At 41.2% G+C, this 14,982-nt stretch overlaps 1 protein-coding gene across 5 annotated transcripts in view; it reads right to left on the minus strand.

Moving 5' to 3' along the window:
- UBE2V1 (ubiquitin conjugating enzyme E2 V1) overlaps window positions 1-14,982 on the minus strand; it is a 33,224-nt gene that overhangs the window by 9,116 nt on the left and 9,126 nt on the right. For 3 of the 5 annotated variants that reach the window (XM_036417742.2, XM_045574716.1, XM_036417743.2), the window contains one exon: window positions 5,074-5,222. In XM_036417742.2, coding sequence (XP_036273635.1) covers window positions 5,074-5,222 — 149 coding nt within the window. Of the gene's footprint in view, window positions 1-4,886; window positions 4,939-5,073; window positions 5,223-5,871; window positions 5,960-14,982 lie in introns of those variants that run through there. The other 2 variants (XM_036417745.2, XM_036417747.2) reach the window with 2 other exon arrangements.

Raw genomic sequence — 14,982 nt, forward strand, 5'->3', positions numbered from 1 at the left:
CTCTGCCCACCAGTCAGAGTATCCTTCTGAGTGAGCCACAGGACCCATCTAGAGGCCATAGTAATTATTCATTTCTCTATTCAATCCTAGTGCTACAGGAATATTCTACAACCTAAAGACTAAACTGTCAAGCTCACCACACAATACTAATAAAATACAAAGGAAAACAGACACTTGCCCCTTCCCATCACTCTCTGTTTTTGCGGCGTCACCCCAGCATGAGCCCCTCCTCCTGGAGGAAGAGCTGCTCTGGCCGCTAGCGCGCTCCTAACCGGTCCCTCTGGCCTCCGCCCCTGCCCTCCCAGCCCGAGTGGCTGTTTTCTATAGTGTCATCTTTGCGTTCCTACAGTGTACCTTTTTTGCTTTTTTTCAGTCCAACATCTATTGGATTAAGTTCCTACATTAAATTATCTTTGTTGATAAATCTAGTATGGTTTTTCTTTTCCTGACACAAAGAGTTAAGGGGAAAAGTGAACTTCTTACTCCATACTGTTTCGTTTTTTAAAAATTTGAGAATATATTCATCCATCAGATATGTAACTTGAAGCTATTAAAATAGACAAGTCAATATGCACTGATGTGGAATGACATCCATCATTTGTTGAGTGAAAAAAAGTGTTGCAAAACGTTATACCGAGCAAGGCCTCACTTGTATCCAAAGGATATGTACTTGGCTCCTCTCTCTCCAGGGAGCACAACCATGCCATTCCCTCCCCCTTTCCTTGCTCCACAGCATGTAGCCCTACCCTCTAAGGGACCTCATGAGACTTTCAACCAGAGCAAAGGGCGGCGGCAGCTTGTCCCAGGCTAATCCCTAGCCCTGTCTCCAAGGCCCCCTATCATTTGACTTTCCAGTGAGCCAAAGCAAACCCAGCCTCGGCTCTCCTGTTCCTCCTCCTATGCCCTTCCGTTTTTACTCTCCTATATAGAGTTTTGCTAGTCAATAAACTCTTGCTTGCTTTTCTACATTTTGCCTCGATTGAAATCTTTCCCTCAAGACAAAAAAAAAAAAAAAAAAAAAAAGGATATGTATTTGTGTACCCACAAAAACAACCAGTTTTTGTCACAATTGGGGGAGGGAGGTACTACTGGCATATGGTGTGCAGAGACCACACTAAACATCCCACAATGTACAGGCCAGCTCCCCAACAACGAAGGATGATCCAGCCCAGTACATCACTGCTGAGGCAGAGAGACCTGCTCTGGAACCTGGCTACTGCTGGCACCTCTGTGCTCAGAACTGCACATCTAATGCTGGGGACAGCTGGACATTTGCCTGGATTTTACAAGGGGCACTTGACTTGGATGGATTTAGGTTTGGAGAACTTGCTTTCCTTTAAAAAAAAAAAAAAAGCATTCAAATAGCTAACATACACATATAAGTAAAGCATACTCAGAGTACTCAAAGATACTTGGTAAAAAGTAAGTCTCCTTTCCACCCTGGCTCCAGCCAGCCAGATCCCTTTGGAAGAAGGCAAATCATGGTCACCAATGTCTTCTATGTACTCCCAAAAGTACTGGAAGCACACAAGAGCACAAGTATTAATGTATGACCTTTTCCTCTGCCACCATGGCCCCATCCCATATTCTGTACACTGCTTTGCACCTCCTTTCTTTTCTTTTCCTTTTATTAGTATTTATTTTATGCTGAATTTACTCTGGGACCGTGTTTGTTTCTTCAGCTTTTTCTTCTGTGCAACCCCCTCTTCTGGTTTATGAACAATGTGCTCTTTTTCAGTGAGGATCATCTCACTGGGCAGGGAGAGCTCATGTATGGGGAGCCCGCCCATGAGCTCTGTGGGATCTATGTTGCTTCTTCGGAGCCTTTTTCACCTGGATGTGTTCAATGACTAGAGAATCTACATCTAAACCCTTAAGTTCAGCATTGCTGTCTGCATTTTTTTTAAGCTTGTGCAGCCAAAATTTAGCACTCTTTTGGGCCACCAACCCTGCGTTGAGCCCCACTGTTCTGCCTGGGCACACCTACCAACTCCACCATTTTAACGACGGAATGGCACACATTGCTGCTGTAAAGTGACATCCTTCAGATACTTGGTGGCTTTTCAAACATGCATAACCTTGATTGTCTGGGCAGTCTCATGAGTGTTTTTAAAGTGAACAGGAAGATTTGAGCCTCTTGATTGCAAGATTTTGTGGGTTTTTCTGGGTCAAGTGAATAGAAAACAATTTTCATAAGTCACCTCTGGCCACTGTGGGGAAGAGGAAGAGGAAGAGCAGTGCACCTCACTTTTTTTCACTTAAATATCATAGCGATTGTCCCATTTGCAGCACATAAATTTGTTTCATTCATTTCAACAGTTGAACAGTACATAATATAGTCAATTGAATGACTCATAGGCAGTTTTTAATATTTTGCTACTGTTGAAAATGCTGCATGAAAAAACTTTGTATATGTAGGCTTTTGGCCAATACATCCAAGATAACTGAGTTAATTCCCAGCAGAATTGCTGGATCATATGGCATACATTAAAAAAAAATTTTTTTTAATCCTCACCCGAAGATATTTTTTTCCATTGATTTTTAAAGAGTGGAAGTGAGGGGGAGATACAGAGAAAGAAACTTCAACGAGAGACACATCGACTGGTTGCCTCCCACACGCGCCCTGACCATGGTCAGGAATAGAGCCTGCAACTAAGGCACGTGCCCTTGACCAGAGTCAAACCCACAACCCTTCAGTCCATGGGCCAACACTCTAACCATGAGCCAACCTGGCTGGGGCTACTTCTTTTAAATTTTAATGGATTTTCTTTTTAGTAATACAACAGTAAAAATTCAGTAGGGGAATTATTTACTCAAGTGCTCTATTAGATGCTTTAAAAACTGCATTTTATCTTGCTCAGTGGATAGAGTGTGGGCCTGTGGACTTAAAGGTCCCGGGTTCGATTCCAGTCAAGGGCATGTATCTTGGTTACGGGCACATCCCCAGTAGGGGGTGTGCAGGAGGTGGCTGGTAGATGTTTCTCTCTCATCGATGTTTCTAGCTAACTCTCTCTCTTCCTCTCTGTAAAAAAAATCAATAAAATATATTAAAAAACAACAACTGCATATATCTTGTATTCTAATCATAAAACATACTGGTCATAGGAACCACCTAGAAGCAAATAGTTCCTTTTATAACTTTGTTTTCAACTTTGCAAAGTCAGGGCAATCAAAATTATAGGAGTAAAAAGACAGACAATGACGAGTACTGGTGAGGCTGCAGAGAAATGGAAACTGCTGCGTTGCTGGTGGAAATGTAAAATGGGGCAGCTACTTTGAAAACAGTTTGGGCAGTTCTTTAACATCTCAAACACGGAATTACCGTATGACCCAACAATTCCATCCTAGACATAATGAGAATCAAAAACATTAGTCCACACAAAAACCTGTGCACAAATGTTCATAGCAGCATTTTTCATGATTGGAAAAATGCAAATATCTATCAACTAATTTATGGGTAAACAAATATGGTATATCTAAATAATGGAATATTATTCAGTCATAAAAAATGCACAAGCTATTACATGGAAGAACCTTGAAAACATTATACTAAGTAAAAGTCAGTCATAAAAGACCATATATTATATAATTCCACTTATATGAAATGTCTACAACAGATAAATTCATAGAGATAGAAAGTAAATTAGTGATTGTCAAGGGTGAGGAGTGGGGGACAGAATGGCAGTGACTGCCAATAGGGATGAGGCTTATTTCTGGGATAATTAAAATGTTTTGAAATTAGTGATAGTTGCACTAATTTGATTCCTCTCTGAAATTAATAAAGAAATATATTTAAAAAAAAGAAATGAATAAAAACATTTTTTTTAAACCTCTAAAACAAAACTATAGTGCTACAAAAATGACTCAAGAAGTAACATTAAGTGGCAAAGTTAGTCACTTGTCATGGGTGTGTGACAGCCTAAGATCAACATTAAATTGTCCTAACACGTCTCCGTAGTCTAGTGGTGATCACGTTAAACTGTCCTAACATTTTATGAGCAGGCCACTTTCTTTTTGGTTGGGGCCACATCCCATGTGACTCTCAATCTCCTACAGAGGTGGTGCACAGCCTTACATGCAGAGAAAAGAATGAACATAATCATCCTTAAGCACAAGCAGACACAGGAAAGACCTGGCTGCATTCAGGCAGAATCTCCCACTGCTTATCTGAAAAATGTATCACATTTTTCTATTTCTTCACTCCTACATCACATTACTAGACTGGATAATACTATAATGGGAACAGAGGAAAACTCAAATTATAAACCGGAGGGACACAATGTAACAGAGTGGTAAGAGAGCAGGCTCTGGAGTTAGACCTGTTTTGGAAATTACCAGCCACATGACTGGGCAAATAACATCTGTGAGTCTGTTTCTTCATCTATAGAACAGAATGCAAGCACATAATAGTAGCACCTAACAACAGGTTCTAATGATAATTAAATGAAATTCCTGGTGGGCTTACTATGTGTCGTTAAAAAAAAAGGTTAGCTGATTTTATGAAGACTGGGAACTCTCAAATCACAAAGCTTGAAAACAGAGGTCATTTTCCACTGTGTCTTCTTTGCAAAGGCTTCTGGGCCTAACAGTGCCTCAAACAGATCAGAGCGGACCAGGCAGGCAAGATCCTTAATTGAATGGTCCAAAAAACTAGGATACAGACGCTTATTAGACTGGGAAACAATGAATAAAAACCACAGCTGTGAAGGCTTTCCAAGGTTCATCTGGACACTGTCTTCAGGAATGTTGGCTATATATGGAGCCTTGTTATCTGATAAACCCAAGAATTTGTTCTGAACTACATCTGAGGGTACAATTACCTCAAACCTCACTGTCTACATTGTCATGTAAATTCACACTACAAGTCTAAACAGGTTTTTGCTTACCATTTAGAGGGATTAAACAGCATCAGAGGAGGTTCAAATATATAAACTGAAACTGGTCAAAAAAGAATAGCCACATTTCAGAAAATATACCATTGGTGAGCTTTTTCCGTGATAAGACTAATATTTTTTAAAAGGAGGCACAGTGAATTTAAGACATTGACATTTATAGCCGTAGCTCGACGCTTACTCTTGGAGGCCCAATTATCATCCCTGTCCATCTTGTAAGTGTCATGTCTTCGTCATCTTCTAGACCCCAGCTAACTGTGCCATCTCCTACTCCTTTCTGGCCTTCTTCGAGTTCTTCCAACAGTCGAAAATTGCGAGGGACTTTTACTCCTAAAATAAATGGAAAGAAATTCAAGATACTAGCCACTCCAGGGAAACTTGTAAACCTAGAGTTAGTTGCTCATTATCACTACCTGGGAATGACGCTAACATGCAAATAATGCTGAAAGTTGTTGCACCTCAAATCTGCTGCTTTCCGATCTATTTGTAATTGACCAGCAAACCAGAAGGAAGGGGCTTATGGTTTTGTTATAGTTGAAGTAACAACTGAACCAAGGAAGACACTCAAAACTAGAAAGACACCCCATCCCATCTCCGTGGCTTTGACGAACCTCATAAAGGGCTTACATGATTCATTTGGGTCCATTAGTTAGATGAAAACCATCAATATCAATGCTAACAAAAGTGCCTTGAAGACAAGAAACGATTTCTTTTGTTTTGATCTTATTACACATTTCTGTGCTCATTTGTTAGAATGACTCTCAAACTACCTTAGGAGGAAGAGTTGTCCTGACTGCATCAAATAGCAATTATGTCCTCTTGATCAGTAAGAGTCAACCAAAGGCACCAAGGATAACATTTTCAATTATTTAAGCCATACGTTTCTCTCTTAAAAGAGAAAGCTAAAAGAGGGTAGTCAGTTCTCTGATTCACTTGTTTCTAAAAACCCAAAGCCTGCCAAGGAAGTACACAAACACACCTCACAGGTTCCAGCCACTACTCCCGAGTTCAGACTGGCCTGAGCCGTTGTTTCTGGGTGTCTTCCAGAACAGAGCCCAGGTATGGGGCCAGAGAGGGAATGAGGCGGTGGGAGGGCACAGAGCAACTCTCCTAGGGTTGCTCTCCAACCAGTCCCGGCTATCTCTCCTTCCTCCCACCTCTTTCCCTGGAATTTGGACTATTCCTCTGGCTAGACTCTCAGAGATAAGTTACTCAGCATAGGACTGTGAACAAAGACCCACTGAAGGGACTTAAAATGGTGGAAGATAGTTGGTCCGAAGGTTGTGGATTATTGTTAAGCTGATTAAAATGGTGGAAGATGTTCCCGGTATATCTCAGTATTTCCCAAAGTGTGGAATGCATGCTACTAACTTAATTTGAATAAATATCTGTGCATTGACTATATATCAGAACTTTCTAGGCACTGGGGAATAAGTAGTGAACAAAACAAAAATGCCTGCCCTCATGGTGCTTACACTCTAGTGGGAGACATATAATTGATAAGATAAACATGCAGATTATGTAGTATGAGAGTCAGTGGTGTTCTAGAGCACAAAGTAACGAAAGGAGGAGTTGCAATTTTAAATAGGGTGAAAGTCTTACTGCAATCAGGAGTCATGACTACAGACCTGAAAATGAGGGAGCTGACTTATGGAGGGAGAAGGGGAGGGAGTCTTCCAGGCAGAGGAAATAGGAAGTGCAAAGGCCCTGAAGGAGGACCTTGCCCACAGCGTCAAAGAGCAACCATGCCAAGTCAGCTGCAGCAGAAAATTAGGGACTTCAACTATTATTGAGTGACATAAAAAAGCCACTGGAGTTCTAAACAGAAGAGTAACAGAATCTGACTTGTTTTAACAGGATCCCTCTGAGTACTGTGTGAACACAGTGAGGGGAGCTAGGGCAGAAATAGCTAGGAGGCTATTCCAAGAATCCTGCAATAGACAATACCCGCTTGGACCAGGTAATGGCAGTGAAGGTGGTGAGAAGTAGCACAATTCTAGATGTTTAGAAATCTGAACTGATAAGATTCGTTGTCAGATTGCCTATGACACGAGAGAAAGGAGTAAACTATGGTTCCCAGGCTTTTGGTTTGAGCAAAATATAGATGATTTTAGGTGCACATGAATGAACTTGCTTTTACAGTCATGTATTTAAGAATAAGTTATTTAGGCCGAGACCGTTTTGGCTCAATGGATAGAGCATCGGCTTGGGGACTGAAGGGACCCGGGGTTCGATTCCCGTCAAGGGCATGTGCCTTGGCTGCGGGCATATCCCCAGTAGGGGGTGTGGCTGATCGATAACTCTCTCTCATTGATGTTTCTAACTCTCTATCTCTCTCTCTTCCTCTGTACAAAATCAATAAAATATATTTAAAAAAAAAAAGAATAAGTTATTTAGGGCACATAATCTTACACTAACTTCTCATTTATGCTGATGGTAAAATTTTCCTTTTAAAATAAATGTAAGTGCCCTTGCTGATTTGGCTCAGTGGATAGAGTGTCTGCCTGCGGACTAAAGGGTCCCAGGTTCCATTCCTGATCAAGGATACATGTCCAGGTTGTGGGCCCAATCCCCAGTAGGGGATGTGCATCAGGCAGCCAAGCAATGATTCTCTCTCACCATTGATGTTTCTACCTCTCTCCCCATCTCTGAAATCAATAAAAAATATATTAAAAAAATAAAATAAATGTAAGCAAAAACCTGAAAGTATACTTGAATGGCTTGTCTGGGAAACACTGCCATTTTTCATCCATAGAACAGCCATTAAGTCTCCTCCAGCAAACACAAAACTGAAGGATGTCTGTGACATTATAAGCAAAGAGTCAGAGAATACATTTTTTGTTCAAAGAGTTAAATATAAATCTTTAATAACCCTAATTAATTTGGATTAGGGGGGAAAAAATCACTGTGCATTACTAACTGGTTAATTTATAAACCTAAACTAATACAAATGAATGGTCAATAAAGACCATAGAATCATACTTATAGGAAGACTGATAAATATCTGAATACCTGATCATAGATGGTGCAATGGGTTGAATTGTGTCCTCTTAAATTCATGTTGTAGCCCTAACTCCCAGCACCTCAGAATGTGACCATATTTTGAAACAGTGCTTTTACAGAATGGATTAAAGTGAGACTATTAGGATGGGTGCTAATCCAATGTAACTGATGACTTAGAACAGTGCTTCCCAAACTTTTGACATATGTGTACCCCTTCTATAATTTTCCTAACGCTGAGTACCCCTCGTACTCATGAGAACGTAGAATTAGGCGCAGCTAAGCACGGTGCAGTGCATATCCCCACCAAACTCCGGTGCAACGAGTACCTCCACCAAACTCTTTCCGTACCCCTGGGGGTACGCGTACCACACTTTGGGAAACACTGCCTTGGAAGAAGAAACTTAGACACCCACAGAGACTGTAAGGATTCACCTTTGCATGAAGTATAGACCATGTGATGAGGACACAGTGAGAAGGCAGCCATCTGCAAGCCAATGGGAGAGGCTTCAGAAGCAACCAAACCTGCTGACACTGATTTTTTTTACTTCTAGGCTCTAGACCTTGAGCAAATAAATTCAGTTGTTTAAGCCACCCAATCTGGTATTTTGTTATGCAGCCCTAGTAAACTAATATAAATGCTAAGTGACATGTTAAGCTTAAATTGGAAACAGACCAAGATAGCAAGTGATTATCTCTGGGTATAAAGATTATCGGTGATTTCTTTCTCCTTTTCTTATTTCCTGACTTCATTTACCTCTCTTATTATTTGCACTAGAGGCCCAGTGCATGAAATTCACGCACGGGGGCGGGGATGTGTGTGTCCCTCAGCCCAGCCGGCATCCTCTCCAATCTGGGACCCCTCTCACAATCCAGGACTGCTGGCTCCCAACTGCTCACCCGCCTGCCTTCCTGATTGCCCCTAACCGCTTCTGCCTGCTAGCCTGATCACCCCTTAACCACTCCCATGCCAGCCTGATTGATGTCTAACTGCTCCCCTACCAGCCTGTTTGCCCCCAACTTCCCTCCCTTGAAGGCCTGGTCCCTTTCAACCGCCCTCCCTTGCAGGCCTGTTGCCTCCCAATTGCCCTCCCCTGCTGGCCATCTTGTGGTGGCCATCTTGTGTCCACATAGGGGCAGAATCTTTGACCACATGGGGGCAGCCATATTGTGCTGGAGTGATGGTCACTATGCATAATACTCTTTTATTAGGTAGGATAGAGGCCTGGTGCACAGGTGGGGACCAGATGGTTTGCCCTCAAAGGTGTCCCGGATCAGGATGGTGGTTCCCTTGGGGTATGGGGTGGCCTACACGAGGGGCCTGTAGTGGTTTGCAGGCCAGTCATACACCCTGGCGACCCAAGTGGAGACTCTGGTATTGGAATTTATTTACCTTCTATGATTGAAAACTTTGTAGCCTGGAGCGGAGCCAAGCCTCGCCACCATTTCTGTTTGGATTTGTTTGGATCTGTTTGAAACTTTGTAGCCTTGAGTGGAGGCTTAGGCCGGCAAGGGCAGGCAGAAAGCTTGGCTTCCTCTGTTGCCTGGGAAACCCAAGCCTCTCTCCTGGTCACTGTGGCTGTAGCCATCTTAGTTGGGTTTATTTGCATACTCGCTCTGATTGGTTGGTAGGTGTGGCTTGTGGGTATATCAGAGTGGTTAAATTTGCATATTACTCTTTTATTAGGTAGTATAGCAAAACAAAAACAATTAGAATATCCCAGGGCCCACACCAACCACACTGTAGGCAAGGGTCCTACTTTTGGTTCTTTGTACTTGCTATTCCCTCTGCCTGAAACAACACCCTTCCTCCAGACAGCCACCAATCACACTTCACCTTCTTCAGGGCTTCAGTTGTATGACATCTGATTGCACTATGTATTATAGAATCTCTGAAAGTGGGACTCTCATTTAATGGTATTCCCTAAGTGACCAATAACTGTGTCTGCATTTTTTTAATATTACCAAACTTGTACAAGTCAAATGAACAATGGCAAAGTACAATAACTTCCATAGTTAAGTTCTTCATTGAATGAAGATGCTTTTTTTGGCAAGATAAATGTGCTGTTTTCTCGTGTCGGATAAAATTTAAATCAAGCTAGATTAGCTACTTCTGGTATGACTATTTCTCTTGTAAACTTTGGCAAAGAACATCCTGTGGCTAGAAATGTTATTTCTTCATCTAACAACCAGATATCACAAGCTCATTGTTATTAGTTTCAAAACAGGTGATGAATTCAAGGTATACTTTTCTAATGTTTGAGTCCTCCTTGTGAAGTATGAGAAAATATATTAGTAATAATACTATACTTCCAACATACATTACCATGGAGTTAGACAGTCAAATACCTTTTAAAAAGTGTGCAAAGCCCATATACACAATTGAACAACAACAACAGTCAGTTAAACAAACTTATTTTAAGTTAGCCTTTGGAACAGTAACTGAGCACCACAGAGGGCAAAGTCAGCTTTTTATTACAGCAGCACTGACATCATAGGATAATTTAATTTGAGTTAATTATAAAGAAGTCATCAGAAATCTACACTAATAAAAGAGAAAGATGCAAATTGACCATACCTCTGCGACGCCTACTAGCCAATCAGGAGTGAGAATGCAAATCAACCCAACAAAATGGTGGGTTAATTTGTATACGAAGGCATGAAGCAAAACTGAAGACTCTGCCTAAGCGAAGACTGAAGACTGAAGGCTCCACTGCAGCCGGAGCCAAGCCTGAAGGCTGAAGGCTGATGGTTTGGCTCTGCTGTAGCCCAGGTCCTGGGTGACGGAGGAAAACCAGTGCCGGCAGCCATAGGAAGGAAGGCCTATTGCATGAATCTTTGTGCAATGGGCTTCTAGTCCTATCTAATAAAGAGGGGATATTCTAATTGACCCTCACGCCGTCGCAAAAATGGTGGCGCCCAAAGTCAAAGAGGGAATATGCTAATTGACTGCCCCATCCTCAAAGATGGCGGCACCCACAGCAATAAGGAGGGAATATGTTAATTGACTGTCATGCCCTCAAAGATGGCGGTGCTCAGTCCCCTCAGCCCCAGCCACCCAGGGCTGGCCTGAGGTGCAGGGAAGCCTCAGATAGTGGTTTCCCAGTCGCCCAAGGCTCAGGTAACCAGGGCTGGCCGAGGCTTGCGCTGCAGGCAGTGGCAGCAGCAGAGGTGTGATGGGGCTTCACCTTCTCGATTGCCCGGTCGCCTCCCACGCCTGAGGGCTCCTGGATTGTGAGAGGGGGCAGGCCAGGCTGAGGGACACCCCCTACCCCTGCCCAGTGCATGCATTTTCATGCACTGGGCCTCTAGAAGTTTAATAAATGAAAAACTTTGGATTGGCTAATATCTATTAGGCATTCTTAAAATATTCCAAGCTGGAGTTGGAAAATATATATCAGAATAATTGTACTTTATACTGATTAATGATAATAAGCATTTATTTCATATGAACAGTAATTCTCAAACTTTTTTGGTCTCAAGTATAAACTTTTAAAAATTACTGAGGACTTCAAAGAGCCTTTGTTAATATATTGATATATATTAAACTAAAAATTAAGTGATTTTAAAAAATATTTACTTCATTTAAAATTAATCACAATAAACTATTGCATGTTAAGATAACATATCTTATGAAATAATTATATTTTCCAAAGAACAAAATAAGTGAGAAGAGTGGTATGACTTTGCAAATTTATTTAACATCTGGCTCAAACAGGTTTAAAAACTGAGATGAGCTGGAGAATACACATTCTGTCCAAAGGGGACAGTCACTCCTTTGCTCTGGCCAAATGTCTATGGGTCATATTCTTTTTAAGGTCCAATACTTTGCAACATCCCTGGGGTCACCTAATTGTCCTCAAAAATCCCTTTGACACTCAACATCCTAGGGTTATCTCAACAGATATTTTAAACCCTGTCTTTTGTCAGAACGATAAATAAAAACGTCGTGCTAGTTAGGCATCGGGAGTTAAGTAGTCTAACTTTATTAACCTTTATTTAGCTAAACCTTGAATGTAAGCCCACAAACTGGATAGCATTTAAAGGATACTTTTTTTTTTTAATCTTCACCTAAGGATATTTTTCTATTGATTTTTTAGAGAGCATGGAAGAGAGAGGTAAAGACAGAGAAATATCTATGTAAGAGAAACACACTGATTGGTTGCCTCCTGCACGAACCCAGGCCAGGGTCCGGGCTGGGGAAGAATCTGCAACTGAGGTATGTGCCCTTGACTGGAATCGAACCTGGGACCTTTTGGTCTGCAGGCCAACTCTCTATCCACTGAGCCAAACCGGCTAAGGCTAAAGGAGACTTTCTTTTTAATTCATTTTTTTTCTAAGCCATAAAGTTTTATTTTCATTCAAAATTCATTAGAAGCAAAGTTTGGGGAATAAATTCCAGGCAGAAATCAGGAATTTAAAAGTATTTAAATTATGAGGCAATTCATTCAGTCTTTTTTGTTATTTAAATAGAAGTGACTAACTAGCACCAGGTTAGCTGGTATACTGAACTCTACTTGGTAAAGAACTACTTGGGAGCTCACCGTGTCTAATGTATGTAAGTCTGAGCTCACTTCACACTTACGAGTAAAAAAGCCCACATATTTCAGGACTGACATTTAAAAAAAGTTTGCTAGGCTTTTTAACCTAGGCTTTTCCCCCCTTTACATAAATTTGTCAGTAACATGCATACACAGACCTTTTTCAATGCAATAATTACCTAACACCATGCTAGACCTTATAGGGACTATGAAAGAAAAAACAAAAACAAAAAAACAGGCCTCCTAATCAGAGTATAAAACTTCACTATGGAAGCAAGATATAAACATACCAAGTTCAACAAAATAAAACAGTATTAAAATATACAATCTATCACAGGGCAATGTTTCTTAACTTTTGATGGGGGGTGGGGGGGTGCTCATAGAACCCTTTGAATTTGATGAAAGCTAAGGAGGTGGGTTCATGTTACTAGGAGGGACTGGACTTTATCCTGAGGATAATTAGTGGAGAGCTGCAAAAGGCTCTGAGTAGGACAGGAGATAAAATCTCCAGGGTAATGTTCAGGATGGACTGGAAGGCTTAGAGGCCAGGTTAGGGAAGTGCTACTACTAACAGTCTCTAGAGCCAGAGGCATTTGCTTAGAGCAGGAACCTTTGTTCTGACATGGGTTACTTAGGTATTTATAACATCACTCGAGGGCTATACAAAATTATCAACTTAAAAATTACGTTGCTATTTAAAAAGCTCCCAGATTTATTCAATTTCAAGTCCTTTCTGCAGTTGCCTTGGCAGAGCCAGACCAAATTATATGGCCCATGAGCAAATACTGTGACAGGATATGTTATCAAACTTCTTACGGGCCTAGATAGGTAGAAAACAGAAGGAATATTAAGAGATTTAAGGCAGGGCATATTAATTTGCATGATTGTCCTGGTAGTTGCCATTTTTACAATGCGACATAAAAAACAACTGGTCTTCACACCTTAGGCTTCAGATAAATATTTATTTGGGTGGGGGGAGTGTGACTGAGTAAAGGATAAAGAGGTATGCACACTCCATTTATAAAAGATGGAGTCTTTTATTCAAAAATTATATAAAGTCAATCCAGGCTTCCCCATATGTATATACTCATATATTTAGATACTTTCTATGATTACAAATAAGATATTTGATCTACCACTCCATTTCAGAAAGACTGGTCAGGGTAATGGCTATGTTACCTTTTACAAATAAGAATCAGAATAAGTATACTTTAGGTAAATTTCTTTAATCTCTTAGCAGAGAATTAAGAGCACATGCTTAGATTCAAGATCCAGAACTTTCTGGCTGTGTGACTCCAAGTTACCTTGAGCCTCAGCAAAACAATATTCCCTGCCTCTATAGGTGACAGGATGAATGAATGAAATAAAAGCAGCAAAGTACCTTCTGTAATACATGAATCACCTTTATCAGCCTGAATTACTTATCATAAGATTAAAGAAACCCTCACTAGACTCCACATCCCATTTTAGCTGCCATCTCATTTCTTTGTTCCTTCTTAGCAAACAAACAAAAACACCTCAAAAGGGCTGTCTAAACTCCTTGTCTACAATTCTTCACCTTACTTGTACCTACTCCAATCAATCAGCCCTTTCTATCCAGTCACTCACCAAAACTGCTTGTCAGGGGCACCAAGCAGTACCCTCCAGCCAAATCCTAGTAAATTCTCAGTCCCCACTCCAAGTTCCTGGAGATCTGAGTAGCATCTAATTACTCCCTTCTTTATGCCTTTCTTCCTTAGCCACAGGTTCTCTTCTTACCTCACAGAGAGCCTGGTTCACCTCCCCGACCTCCAAACACTGGCTGCTGGGCCTCAGGGCACTGCCCACGACCTCTGTTCCCCTGTCTACTCTACTACCCAAGTTATTTTACCTAGAAGACCAAGGAAGCTGATGACTCTTCAATTTATATTTTCAACTAACCGCCAGCTAGACACCTCCATTTACTAGTAAATGCCTAACAGGCCTAACTCAAAACACTTCCAAACAGAACTCTCTTACACTTCTCAGTCTACTCTAAAAACTTCCCATTCCTCAATTTCAAAAATATAGCACATTTACCAGATTGCTCTGGTCCAAAAATTTTGGAGTCATTAATAAAAAAATCTTTTTTTTACATCCCATACCCAACCTATTTCCAAATAGATCCCAAAAATGATCATTTTCACAATCTCCACTGTGATTACTGTAGTCCTCAGTTTCCTACCTGGTTTCTAGTTGAACTGGTCTCTACTTACAGCCTATCTCCACAGTAAGCCTTTAAAAAAGTAGGACATCACTCCCCTTAGATCCATCAGCCCCCTCCCCACTGGCTTCTCCTTGCAACCAACATACACCTAAACTCCTTGCCTCACCTACAAAGATGCACCTGCTTCTCCAACATCATTTCCCACCACCCTTCCCCTTATTCTCACTCTTCCTCAGCCATACCATCTATCCTTAAGTTTCTGAATGAGCAAATTGACTTTCTTCCATTGTACAATACTTGCTGTTCCCTCACCCTAGATTTCTCTGTCCCAGAGCTGTAAATAGTTGGCTGGCTCCCTCAATCC

Source organism: Pipistrellus kuhlii, unplaced genomic scaffold (genome assembly GCF_014108245.1).
Source record: "Pipistrellus kuhlii isolate mPipKuh1 unplaced genomic scaffold, mPipKuh1.p scaffold_m20_p_6, whole genome shotgun sequence".
NCBI classification, from domain to species: domain Eukaryota; kingdom Metazoa; phylum Chordata; class Mammalia; order Chiroptera; family Vespertilionidae; genus Pipistrellus; species Pipistrellus kuhlii.